This window comes from Ptychodera flava, chromosome 2 (assembly GCF_041260155.1).
Source record: "Ptychodera flava strain L36383 chromosome 2, AS_Pfla_20210202, whole genome shotgun sequence".
NCBI lineage: Eukaryota > Metazoa > Hemichordata > Enteropneusta > Ptychoderidae > Ptychodera > Ptychodera flava.
This window is the reverse complement of record NC_091929.1, coordinates 49,195,832-49,210,027: the sequence shown is the minus strand read 5'-3', so window position 1 is coordinate 49,210,027 and position 14,196 is coordinate 49,195,832. Positions and strand designations below refer to the sequence as shown.

General features: G+C 36.3%; 1 protein-coding gene across 8 annotated transcripts in view; it reads right to left on the bottom strand.

Annotated features, from left to right (window-relative positions):
* Window positions 1-955: 955 nt before the first annotated feature.
* LOC139122791 (synaptotagmin-1-like) overlaps window positions 956-14,196 on the bottom strand; it is a 48,030-nt gene continuing 34,789 nt past the window's right edge. For 3 of the 8 annotated variants that reach the window (XM_070688520.1, XM_070688528.1, XM_070688537.1), the window contains 6 exons: window positions 9,397-9,525; window positions 8,415-8,582; window positions 7,665-7,838; window positions 6,062-6,182; window positions 5,351-5,484; window positions 3,923-4,997 (listed from right to left, as the gene is read on the bottom strand). In XM_070688520.1, the coding sequence (XP_070544621.1) occupies window positions 4,818-4,997; window positions 5,351-5,484; window positions 6,062-6,182; window positions 7,665-7,838; window positions 8,415-8,582; window positions 9,397-9,525 (906 nt within the window). In that variant the 3' untranslated portion in view covers window positions 3,923-4,817. Of the gene's footprint in view, window positions 4,998-5,350; window positions 5,485-6,061; window positions 6,183-7,664; window positions 7,839-8,414; window positions 8,583-9,396; window positions 9,526-13,482; window positions 13,665-14,196 lie in introns of all 8 variants that reach the window. The other 5 variants (XM_070688555.1, XM_070688582.1, XM_070688566.1 and 2 more) reach the window with 4 other exon arrangements.

Genomic DNA, 14,196 nt, shown 5'->3' with positions numbered 1-14,196 from the left:
TAAATCTAGTGACAGATTTTCAGGTTTGATTCTTAAAAGGAGTAAAATTTTCAAATTCAATTGCGATCTCCTGTTTCACACAAAACAGTCAGAGAGTAGCAGTTCAGATTGGAGGGTTGTTGGGGGGGGGGGGGGAGTTTCAAGGACCAATTCAAAACATCCTTTATGAAATGCTGACTGTTCTATAATTTTATGTTGGGTGACCCTGAACATTGGAAAGACTGACTTATTTTGCGCCTAAAATGGAGTTCACATGTCATCATAATATACCAGGCGTCAAATTGCTTCATAAAGCTTCATTATGATGCCCCTTAAGAAAACCTTGTTTTCTTACCCCATTCACCCCCGAGTCTCATTAAACAGGTCCACAATCACCATTGATAACAATGGAGTTGGGACAAACCATTGCAGTGAATGGGTAAATGAAGATTAGGCCCAGGTGTTCTTCTGGTACACAGGAACATTGAAGATTCACGTCGCATCAGATGGGTTTCAGAATTTGGAATACTACATGGGGGTTGTCTACATGCCCATCCCCAGGGTGGGTAGGCGTTTCGTTGTATCGCTAATAAAGATATATTCTACCAACCTTTGGCGTTTCGGTCGTAACTTAGCACTGCCCTTGACAATCTTGCGTATACGTTTTATCAACATGTTGCGTCTATTATCTGATGAGTTTGAGTGCCTAATTAGCCAAAGTAATCAAGGGTAAATTACTAATCTGTGGACGCTCTCACCAGATTATCACCGGATAAAATTTGACAAAGTCAATAACGAACGCACCAGCAAGGTATAACTGAGTTAGTTAGTCAGTTATACCTGATGGTGCGTTCGTAGAGTATATCTTTATTAGCGATACAACGAAACACCTTCCCACCCCTGGGGACGGACATGTAGACAACCCCCTGTGGGAATACTGGGGAAAGGGGTTGAACAGAAGCACTGACAGTATAAGTTGAACTAAATACAACATTTATTTAACATCATCTCTGAATCTTTGTACATTGACTAGTAGTGTAGCAGACAAAAATGCAGGGAAAAAAAATCAATGTAACCATAGCAACAGTGCTTTAATTCAAATAGCAACCCTGCACCCACAGCTTAAGTTCAAGCAAGCAAACCGTTTTAGATCTGATGCAGTATATGCCTTCTTGCCTCTGTACTAACATCTGATCACTCCTTGACAAATGGAACATACTTCTTCATCCATTCTCAGAGGTTTATTCCATTGTTTAACAAGGGGGAGGTCAGCTCCTACAGCATGATAGTGGCAGATGAAGGAGTGCCAGCTCACAAAGCTACAGAATAATGCCAATGGAAAGTGAGATATCAACTGGGCAATCATTTCTCCCCTTCTTACACTAAACAGTCACTATCTACGTCAAGATTCCTGATTAAAATTTATCTTACTTTTAAAAGCACCCACACTTTCACTTAAAAATCCTAGATGGGTCACCTAGCAACTGTAACCAACACCACCACAACTACCTACATATCCCATGATGCAAAGCAACAGAGCCATTGCAAGACAGCTCTAGATTTCAGCAATATTACCTCAACTGTCTGGACAAAAGTCACTGTTTAGCAGCCTATTGACAAGAACTGAACTCTTGAAAAATAAATTTTGACCATTATTTATTTCCAGTCATCTTGAGATAGTTTATATTTCTATGTATATATAATTCTATATACACAACTTTGACAGACGATGCACACAAGGCATAAAATACAGAATAGTGCGATGAAAAGATCATTGCCTGGACTGTAAGATTGTCGGGAAAATTCACACAATTTTCTATTTTGGTTTAAAATATTATTTTTACACCACAGAAATGACAAACAACTACATCAATGGATAATTTTGGATCATATTCATTGTTAGATTTTGTGGTTATTACCGTAGAAAGATTCAGACTAGTTGCATTTTGTATCAAGGGTGATTCCTCGAAACAAAAAAAATGAATAAAGATTCTTGCCTGCCCACACTTTGAAGTTAAAATACAGCAGTATGTTTTGCGTTTCAACATAGCTTGCAGAAAATAGCTCATTAGTTGAGGAGAAGACAGTTGCATGCATCCTTTGTAAATACTCGGAAAATGGTATTTGACTTGCAACCTTGTCATCCCCATCTCACATTGTAAAGGTCCACCATGCATGCAGAAACAACAGCATAGGTCAAACCAATTACAAAAACAGGGGAGCCACAGGATCATCCATCTATATTAAGCATCGGTATATTTTATTTTTTGAAATATGAACAGTCTGTATATTTCTACAGTATATATTCTATTAAAAAGCTGTCTACATTCGCTTAACTTGTTAGTTTTTTAACAATTGATTTGGAGCCTGATTTCAGTTAAGTAGTTTGACGACTGGTAGGAAAAGGTTAACGAAAGTGACTGATATACAAGTATTAGTAGTTCTATTCATGCTAAAAAAGAAGCAAGACAAGTTGATGAAAGGAGCACAGTATATATAAAGACAGACCATGTACAAGGAAATAAATACACAATATACACATCACCAATGACAACTGTCATACTCTTGTATCTACATAACATACAGTTTCTTTGTTGCTTCTTTTAGTTTTTCAGTTTTTTCAAATCATTGGTCCCTAAGATTCAGGGATGATTACCTAAAAGTAATAAATACATTACAATGTTGCATCAGCTATCTTCATAAGGTCAAAGGTCATGACCCAGTTCCAGCATCTCACGTCACACCCTCCCCTATATGCTACAGGTCATGACCTGAGAATAAGACATACAAGAAATACCAAAGTGCAATTCACTCTAAATAGCACGACCAAATTGGGTTGAAGTTCAACTTGTGTCAAAGTCATGACCCCGAATGCACTTTGGCGTACAGTAACTGGAAAAAATAAAGTGACAGAATTATTTTACTGCAGATGTAGATCATGATCTGTTAGTCAGGGTAAAAGGTCATGACCTTTCACAGCAGTAAATATAGCCCCAATAACTTCAGTTATTTTCTAAAACTGCACTCACTATACCCCAATGAGGAATTATGTGCAAACTCCCATTAACAAACTGTTTTTGATGCCAACTCACAAAGTTCCACTCCTTATTAAAGTGAAACACTATGATACACTTGGAAATATAAGTCAAAATTTAATGAGCCATCACAATCCATTCTTTGTGACAATTTTGGAAACTGGACAAAATTGTCAACAAACAGCATACCACAAATAAAATACTGAATACTTGAAATGATTGCACACTCATGGAGCGTGATTGTTTTAAAGCCAAACAAGACAGTACACTGGAGTATTGAAATGCTAAACAAAGAACAGTGGTACTGGGGGAAAGAAAGACCAAAGATAAACACCTGAGATTGACTAAATATGGAGTTATATATGCCAACAAATGAAAGTGTTAGACTAGGCAAACTACGAGGGCAGTGTTTATAGCTCTCAGTAGGATTAAATATTGAAAGTCAAAAGCGGCAATGTTTTTGATACCAACTCACTGATTTCATAAATATAAGTGGGATTATAAGTGTGAATATAACATTCCAGGCACTAAGACAGAAAATCTACCCTTGTGTGACATTACTGATTAAATAATTACAAAATTATCTCTTTACACAATTTGATGTACACTTTCAAAAACTACATGCCAAGCGTCACTAACATAATCATTTTACAAGTATTATCTTGGGTCCCCTTCCATTTGCTTTGTGAATGTTATCAAATATTTTGGCATCTGCTTGGGTAAATATTGGGAGGACCTACGGGTAGGCTGTATCTATGAATTGTACCGATGCAGTGGTTTCTATAAAATGAAGTCTGTGACCTGTTTCATACAGAAAGTACAATTGAGAGTTTCTGTATCATATTATGAATATTGTGAAAATGGAACCCAGGTAATGCAATTCTTTATGGATACATGTAATTCCATGATGTGTACATCTAATTCCATGATGGGTACACCTACCCTTCTTGGAGTAGTGCTAAACCATGTGAATGAGCAATGCACGTATACCATATATTGCTACACCATATGGAATAGTATGAACACCTACTCTGTGTGGATTATCATGCTCCTTACTATCTACCACTACTCCTGGATAAGAGATGTCCATCAACATTTACTGCTAATCCATCTGGACTAGCACTGTCCATGAACATGTATTGCCAATCAAGGCCATCTAGATCAGCCAAACTGTCGTGGAATAAATGGACGTATCCTATCAGGTAGATGAAATCTGTATGGAATTAAAAGCTCTTCAGTATACAGGCTATATTTTCAGTCCATATGAGAAATACATCTTCTTGTCAACTTAGATGTCAACACACAGTGTCCACTTGAAATAAGACAATGCTGAACAATGCAACACGTAACTTTCTTCATATATGTGTAAACTTGTCCTTAGCAAATTCATACACTGCAATCTTATATAACTTATAGAGCAAAACGCATCTCTATATCATGAGGTAAAATACCGGGGGTACGCCCTTTAACATTTGGAATTTGCCTTGATTGTCAGCAGTTGTAGATTCAATAGCCTTTCCTTTCTACACTAACACGATAGACAACTGAATATTTTAAAATAATAGAGACTGGGTAAATATCATATGGGGAAGAGTTTGTTTGCATTATTTAAAATGACATTTATTATCTGGGAATTATCTCATGCAACCTTTCTTTGTCTACGATGAAATCGTCCTTTTTTGTGTTGATAGAGTAACACAAATAATTCACAATGACAAGAGAGATTATGACAAACTAAGTACATAGTTGGCCTTCAATTCACTGCTTTGGTTTCTTAATATTTCTGTTAGATATGTCCAACTTTTAGGAATCTGGCTCCACTAGTGTGTGCCATTGCGCGATGGGTCTTCGTGGCGATGCAAGCATGTCACTCCAGTGTCGCAGGCCGGCGCCCGATGCGTTACATCCCAGGACAACTTTGCCGATTGGTTCACTGCTGCCCATGCGATCATAGTCAACAACTGTGACGACCAGTGTGACTTTCTGTTGTTTTGAGAAATAAAGAGAGACAAAGTATTTAGCATTATGTGATGTTTTCTCAGACTGGATTGTACATTTACATCTTGTCATTCTATTTAAAAATGTCTGAAAATTCATTCAAATGTCACACAACAGTCTTATAAAGCTAAAGTAAAGTGTGATCATCATTAAAGGCTAGCCATGATTAGAATCATGAACACTCATAAAATGAAGTTATGTTGAGTACAGCTATGTATACATACATTTCCAAGCTATCTCACCATCAACAGGAAACCAATAACAGATTAAAAAGGTTGAACAGACTGACATACAATAAGAATTTCACTCTTGACTTTGATAATCCGGTATTTTCTCACCTGTATCTGTTCAAAGGGCACTTCAAAGACAAATGATTCATTGTAATATGGATTCAGCGTTCTCTTCTTTATACTTGTCTTCTTCTTCTTCATTCGTTTACCACCCATGTACACTGAGAGCTTCACATAGGGATCTGACAAGATAAAAATGTTTATTTTTAAATCACCCATGTAAACTGATAGCGTAACATAAGGATCTGTAAAAGAGAATACTATTATTCATTTTATTTATTTATTTATTTATTGGATAACTAACAGAAGTATATTCATTTTATTTATTTATTTATTTATTTATTTATTTATTAATTTATTGGATAACTAACAGAAGTAAAGTCCCGATTAAAGTCTCCACAAAACATAGAAAATACATGACATTGCACACAACATACAATTGAAGGGGAAAAAAAAATTCAATTAGCATACGATTCAAGAATAAAAATAATTCATTATCCTTGCATTAAAAAGACTAGATCTGTCTAAAATGTCTATACTCGAGTGTAATTTTGATATATCGTTATAAGTGCCTAGAGCATGTGGCACTTTCATTATTTAACAATCCAGGTACACTCAGTCTGATAGCTTTCCATAAAGATCTGCGAAAGAGAATTTTCCCTTGAAAATCTAATCATACACTGATGCAAATGAGGTCAGAGGTCAGATACAAATGAGTAGTTCTGAGGTAAAAGATTAATGACTGTGTATAGGCATTACCTGATAGACCACCGACATCCATTTTCTTCAGGTTCTTGGCTTCTAGCACAACCACAGTCAATTTGCCAGCAGTCGGTACATAACGCAGAGAAAAGCAGACATCACCCAGTTCAGACTTGCCCTGGAAACATGTCAGAACATTGTCAAGGTCAAAGAAATGCTTAAACAAGGGTAGGTGTATAAATCAACTTAACCACTTAAACAGAAATGATTGTCATTTGTTTTATTGTTCTTCACTTTGATGAGGAAAATTACTCTTATTTTGTATTTTGGTTGCTCTACACTATCAATCGAAAGACATATAAATGAACATTATTTCTCTACAAAAAAGTTACCTTAAAATCCCAACATGTATACATATTTTTCATCTCATTTCATTTCTTATAATATTTGATCAAGAGCCATAATTATAGTTTTTGAAATCTATATCAAACAAGTAATTTCTTCTTTCCCTGATGTACTGGCTGAGTCCAAACACTCAGTAAAAATTATTTGTCATGCATCATTAGGTCTATGACCATGAGCTGAACGTTTAAATAGGCACTCCCATTTGGTAACATTTTAAAACACATTTTTTTATGCCAACGATCGATATTTACGTGGCGACTGCACGCAGATCGCGAGATATCGATAAAAACATGTCATTTCCCGAGCGTATTTTTCACATCCCGAAGTTTTACGATCGTTTCTGATTATGACGCGAAATCCCCCGAAGGTTTGTTGTTGTGCTGATTGACAATATTCTAGGGAGTCCATAATAAGTTCGAACAACGCAATTTTACCTCCCACTGCAAAGACTTTATATACAGCATTATGCCTTTACCACAGGTCAGTTTTTGAAAACTTCTTCTTAGCTTTGTCGTTTTTATTATTCTAAATCAGTTGTATTATATTTTTAACCAATACCACATAAACATAAGTTTTTACGTGTTAAATATTAGCCGCCTCCGATGACTACATTTTGTCGTCTGCCACACAGAACGTGTGGTTCGCCGCGCGTGTGGTATGCGTCTATGCATACCAAGTGGTGGCCGCTATGTATCAACCGCATGTAACTGGGATAGTCACCTATGCGAATTCTGGTGGAATCAGCAAAAATTGTTTTTCGTTTTATCACCAAGTCAGTAAGACTCAGCTTTCTCCCACGGGGCATGATCGATCACCGAGGCAAGTGGTACTGTGGCGTACAGCACCGTCAGTGTAGACTTGTACTCCATAGCTTAGTTGACAATGGCCCCAGTGCCGAACGTTCGATGTTCGGAAGCTGAATTAGGTGGGCCACCGGAATTCAAACTTTTACTTTTTTGAAGACATGTCTTTATCGATATCTCGCGATCCGCGCGCAGTCGCCACATCAAATATCGACCGTTGGCAATAAAAAAATGTGTTTTAAAAATGTTACCAAATGGGAGTGCCACTTTAAAGACCTAAACCAGAGTACATAGCTCCTAAAATACTGTGCAAAATAAAGATCAGGAAATTACTCTTCTTAACCCTTTCAAGACAATGGTTTAGCCCAAACCTATTGTAGTTAAAGATGAGTGTGGACCTGTTCACAGGCAATCAGGGTGTGAACAGGTTCAGAGAATGTGAGCTGTGTTACCTCTCCACCAGGTACTTCAGCACTTTGTAAGTCCCTCCATTCTTCAATGACACGACCCAGATCCACAGTGCCAAGGGGAACTTTGACCTCACCGATGACATCATGACGTGAGAACCGATCAAAGTCATAGATAGCAAAGACCAGAGTCTTGCCTGCCACATCACTGTACGGCACCTGTATTGTACAAAGAAATCATCAAAAGTTTGTGTCATGATGGATTTCATGCAGCTGTACACAGATACCTGATGGCTGAGGACAAAATTAAATGTACAATAAACTCTTTGTCCTTGAAGTTATAATGTGACCACATGAATTCTAGAAGTAGGCCTTGAAACATGCATAGTAATCATAACACTGCATTTTACACTCATGTGATGTAAGTATACATTACAGGAAGAAGTCTTCTTGATATGCAGAGATATGCATTTGGCCCGAAATATGTATACTTACATCACATTAGTGTACAATGCATGTTCTGGGGCCAAACACTATTCATGCTTATCATCAATAATTCTTCCTCGCACATTCACAATATTTTAAAGTAAAATGAAATAGAAATGACTCAAGTTATGAGCCAGTTTACTTAATATATGCTCAAGCGATAGCGAGTGCATATGTCATGAACTGGTAAAAATCTTGTGGTATACCATCACTGGGTGTGCTTTATTGCGTAAATATGAGCTCAGCATATGGAGATTCTGAATCATTTCCATATTGATCAGAAAGATTAGATGAGATATAAATACTCACCTTGAATGTAAATGTCTCGTTGAAGACAGGATTAAGTGTCTTCCTGTGTACTTTAGTCTCATATTTCTTCTTCTTGTCTGGTAATAGATAGACTTTGACATACGGATCAGAAGTTCCAGAGAAATCCATGCCTGGTAGATCAGCAGCTTGTATTACACCAACCGTCAACTGTAGACAAACAGAATAACCTGTTATAGTGTTGTACTTATGGTTAAGTTGGAGATGACAGGCACTGGTGGTGTGAAAAGTTGGTAAATTCTCAACGGGATTCAAACTCACAACATAAGTCACAAAGTCACCTAATGAAGACATCAAAGTCAAAACTGCTCTGTTAAAAAGCTAGAGTAATTAAATCCTGCACTTCCTGATTGCTAAGTCTAAGTCCAAAGGGAAACATTTGTGTGCAAAGTCTTTAACATGGATATGGATAAGCTCTATTCATCAATTACAGTTCAGAAGCATTTCCATGATGTGGCATATGAACATCATTCCTGTATTCTATCTATTCCTGCTAATCTGCCTTTCAGTGTTTAGTTTCTAGAAAAGTTACAAGGTGGAATAGCATTGACCTTATGATGTCATAGTGTATATCAATATCAATATGTATATCAATATGTAAATGAGATGATCCTGGAAACCCAGTCAACATATATTTGAACTTGACCTTTGAGAAAGATAGAAACTTTGTTGAATTGCTAAAACTACCAGTGATTTAGGGAAATGCAAATGCAGGAATTGGTAACCTCTGATTGCACATCAAGACATTGACAATTGTCAATCCTATACATCCTTTTCTGATGTACATCTCCATGTGATGTCAGAGGTCAACAAAGGTCAGGGTTCAAATGGTCCACAACACAGTACTAGAATATTTATGGGAATTTCCAGTTCATCAGATATGTTGCCATTTCAGTATGTTCAGTAAAAAAAATTGAATATTAATATCCCTTGTTTTGCACCAATGTTGTCATTTCATTCTCACCTTTCCTTCTTGGAAGTCATAGTCTAAGGAAAACTGTAATTTTCCAAGTTTAAGTTCAGATTTCACCGAATCTGTGTCTTCTTGGTCTTCGCCTCCTGCGCCATCTAACTCTTCAACATCAGGCTGGACCTGTTTAGTGTCATGGTAAATATAAAATTGACCAAGTTACTACAAAATCTCTAATAACGCCAATTTTATAACATTGTTCTAATTGTAATATACATAAGTAAAAATTGCACTCTGCAGCAAATTTATTTCTTACCAAAACTTATGTGTCCAAAATATTCATTTTAATTTCTTTAAATTAAGAAAGACTATTGCTATATTATGTTTTTAATCTTGGATATACTGCAAGTAGAAATCTTTTTGTAACAGAAAGATTTGCAATCGAAGCTGAAGTATAAAATGGTAAATATTTTTGGATCATCTGAAGATTTCTACAGCTGAAAGGATTTGAAAATATGCAAACTCTGATTTTGTAAAAAATTATTTACGAATCTTTGTGATTCCATTACTCAGGGGTGATTGAGGGATGTTTGATATTGATCAAACACAGATTTTAACATCAACTCATGAAACATAAAAAACACAGCAAACAAACAGACATAGAACTAAAATTTACATTTAGTGTACATGGATTGCTTCTAGGCAAACGTATCAGTTAATGTCAACCTCATGTCATTTTCCAAAGTACTCAAAGGGCAAGAAGCTGAAACTTATGATATTTTCACTTTTTATGTCAACTACAGTTTCTTGTTCTACTCCCTACAGGATGTTGAAACCCCTACGACTTAGCTTGTCAACACAGTAGTTTATTAACTTTTTAAACACTGTTATTGTTTATGTTTGAATTATAGCTGGATACAGAATTTACATGTAAACCATACAGTGCATTTAGATGTGAACAGGTAGAGTTGACAAGCTGAATGCTGTGTATCTCAATCTCAACATTCTTTGGAAAGTAGAACAAGAAATTGTAGTGACAAAAAACATAAATAATGAAAAAAAAAATAATCAAAAGTTCCAGAGGAAAATTGTTCATTGCTCATGTGGTTTGGTTTTTATCCTATTATTTGAAAAAAAATATGTAACTCTGTTTGCTGTATGAAAAGCAATCCATGTAACTATAGCAACATTCAGAAGAATTATTAATTGATGTTTCATATAGCGATAATTTCATCCATTCTATAAATCTGTTCAACTTCTGATAGTCTTTGTAATTCTGACCATTTCAGCATTTGTGTTCTTTGTTTGAAGTATAAAAATTGTACTTTTAAACTGTATTATTGCAAACTTGAAGGGTATATTTCTGAAATTAAGATAAAATTTTGCACAGATTATCAATTAAGCTGGGTAAGTCAGGTAAACCTGTAGGTGATTGCGGTTAATCAGAATCTTGTTTCAGTGTTTTTGTTAGACATTTTGAAATTCACTAGAAGTTGAACAGATATTTGGATGATGTTGCGATGTTTTCTATTTATATGAATGTTAATGAAGGGCAATTATCAAGCAGCTGTCTCCATCTACTGTCATACAGCCTCTGATTGGACAGTTCACAAGGTGGTTTCAGAATTAGCAGGCAAATGCTAAGTTCTGATTGGATGACAGTAGATGGAAACACAATTTATTCATAGTTACGGCAGTTGCTAGGGAAAGTAATGAAGCAGAAACTAAATGATAATTGAAACCTTTCATGGCCATTTTTGGAAAGAAAACAGGATTTTAAAACCATTAACACTGTATATACTTCACTCTTCAATTTTTTAATGTTGAAGCTCAACCCCGTTTTTTGCAAAATGATCATTTAAAAATTGTGATTTTGAAGCGTTGAACTTCTGAATCAGACATGAATAAATCCTTATTTGAATAAAATGGCCACGAAAAGTTTCGCAGTTTGAGTTTACAGCGACTGGAAGGAAGCTGCAAAAATATGGGAAAAAAAGCATGCGTCTGCCTGGGCTGGAAAACATTGGTCAGGATTTGGACCAGGTCAGGATTGAGGTTATCACATCAACACTGGGTTTGTTGCATGTTACTCTGAGTTGGTTCATGCTGCTGCTAGTCACATTGCTTGGAAGGGTTTGAGGGAAGAAGTAAATTTTGTGTTGATGAGAACACACTAAGAGAACACCAAAAGTTATTTATGTTTGTAAGTGTCTTGTGTATGGGTGAATGACTATTGGAATGTGGATGGATGTTTACACAATGAAAGTGTCTGTACAAGATTGGATAAGTTTACATGTATATTGTCAGTATGTACGTATTTGTTTGTGTGTATGGTTGTTGATTTGTGTGTATCTTTTCCTCTACAATGTCATGAGATTATGTTGGATATGGATAATGTGTTAGGTGTGTGTATGTGTCTCGGTATGTGTCTCAGTATGTGTCTTGGTATCTGAACATGATTATAATATTTCTGTCTGGTCCAAAGATATATTTACAAATTTGGTAAATTTGAAGCCGTATCACATCGAGATGATTTTGTCAGAATCTATGAATGTGTAGATCTGTGACTTGTCTAATGTTACATAGGTGTTTTTTTTGTGAGAGTTAGTGAAAACTTCAAAAGTTGATACTAGATATTGGAAGAAATCGGAGAGAGAGAGAGTTGACACACAAATTGATGAATACAAACCAGTAGAGGAAGTGGTGTGCAGAGTTGCATTTGTGATGTGCGTGGAAAAAAATACAGAGACAGTAAGAGAAGACGACACATCGACGATTCACATGAAAACGAATGCAAAATTGACACAAAGATCTGGACATCATGGATTGTGTTGGTCTGAAAGTGTTCCTTATGAGCGGATTGATTGGTTTGAAATTCCGATGAGGCCCCTAGGCAAAGAAGCATGCAAATACCTTATCTCCTGATGTGTGCGAACAGTTTGTTGCTAAAAGAAAAGTGTACATACATGCCATCTTTGTGCATCAGTGAGAAATACCATCAACAAAGAATGCGAGAAAAAAAATCACACAAGATACAAAGTTTGAATTGCACCACAGAACAGGACAGATTACAGAACACAACAAACACACCACAAGTGGTACCCCTAGCTTGCTGTCAACTCTACTTCAGCCATGTTTGAAATGCTAGTCTACAACACTCTATTTTTATTGGCCCATTTTACACCAAGAAGGCCAATGAGTGGTTGATGATTTGTTTACTAGCCAATCATATCAGTTGTTCTTGAAAGTGTTTATCATAAGCTACTCCCTAAGAAGCTTTTCAATTGGTTTTTGAGGCATGTTGGCTAACTTAAACATTTGATGGTTGTGCATCAGTAATAATTTCTAAGATTCCTAATGTAACGAAAAGTCCTAAATTTAAAACTGTTTACTGCAGCACTTTATGCTGTTCACAGTTTGGTATGGCCTTTTGGCAACCAATGAATAGCTGCTGGAGAATAAAAGCACACAGCCAACTTTCCTTTTTTTTAAAGCATTGCAAGCTATAGCAGCAATGGTTGTTTGAAAAACACACTATGGTATAGAATGAGTATCAGCTTAAAAATCAATGTGAATGCTGCATGATTGACAGATTGAGTGATTTACAATCAATGATCAATGATTCAATTTGATTGATATTTTGAATTATTTACTGATGATAAAATTGACTTATAAACAGACAGGTCTGTTGATTGATGGAATTCTTGACATGCCTAGCTGATTGACTGATTGACAGGTTGGCTGACTGATTGACAGGTTGGTTGATAGATCGATAAGACTGGCTGATTGATTGATTGACAGGTTGGCTGATAGATTGTCATTTTGGCTGATGGACTGATTGACACGTTGTTTGATGGATTGGTTGACAGGTTGGCTAATAGACTGATTGACAGATTGGTTGATTGGTAGGTAACATTCTTGATATGATTGGCTGACTTATAGATTGGCTTATTGATTGCAAACAAGTCACTCACCAAATTATTGAATAAGTTATGTTCACTGATTTATTAATTAATTGCTTTCTAGCCATATTCCACAAGATGGCTGGCAGTTCATATCAGAATTGACAGCAAAACCTTGGAAACCCAAAAAGTCAAACAGAACACACTCATGCAAAGTGGGACAGAAACCCATGCAGACCTTTTCCTTATAACTAGCTCCGAGCATTTGAACACTCTTCAAGTCAACAGCACCCTTCAAACCCTTCTTCCCTTCCTTCTTTTTTTTCTTCTTGCAGCAGCATTTCTTACATATACAAATACAACAGCAGAGAAGCAGTAGTCCGGCTACAACGGCAATGGCTATAATTGCCGGCATAGGCACTGAGGGAAGAGAAAACATCATGATTAGCAGACAACGAGAGAGAGACATGACACGCCACCAAGTGTCTGTCACAGCATCAGTCCATGCTGCAGATGGGATAAAAGGATCGTTTCAAGAAGAGAAAAGGTAGGACTTGTCTTGTCGATAGAGGGCGCTCTATACAATGCTCAACTTTTACTAGGCTTGAACAGCTATCTGTGCTTAAAGGATATTTCTGTATCCTTTGAATAGTTTTGAACTTGTAGTATTTTTCTTGATAGATCTGGAATCTTACACACTCTTTTGTTCATAAATAAATGCACAAATGAATGAACAAATACACAGAATGGTGGAAATCTTCAATCAAAATCAACTTTGGAGCCAAAAACGACTGACATTGGTTTTGATAATCATACCACTGAAAAGTATCCAAGAGAAAGATTTTAGCAATTAACATGGACCTCGATGTTACTGCAACAATAGCGCCCTCTACAAAAAAACAAGGCCTACCAGAAAACTGCCATGATTAACATAAAAAATGTACATCACTAT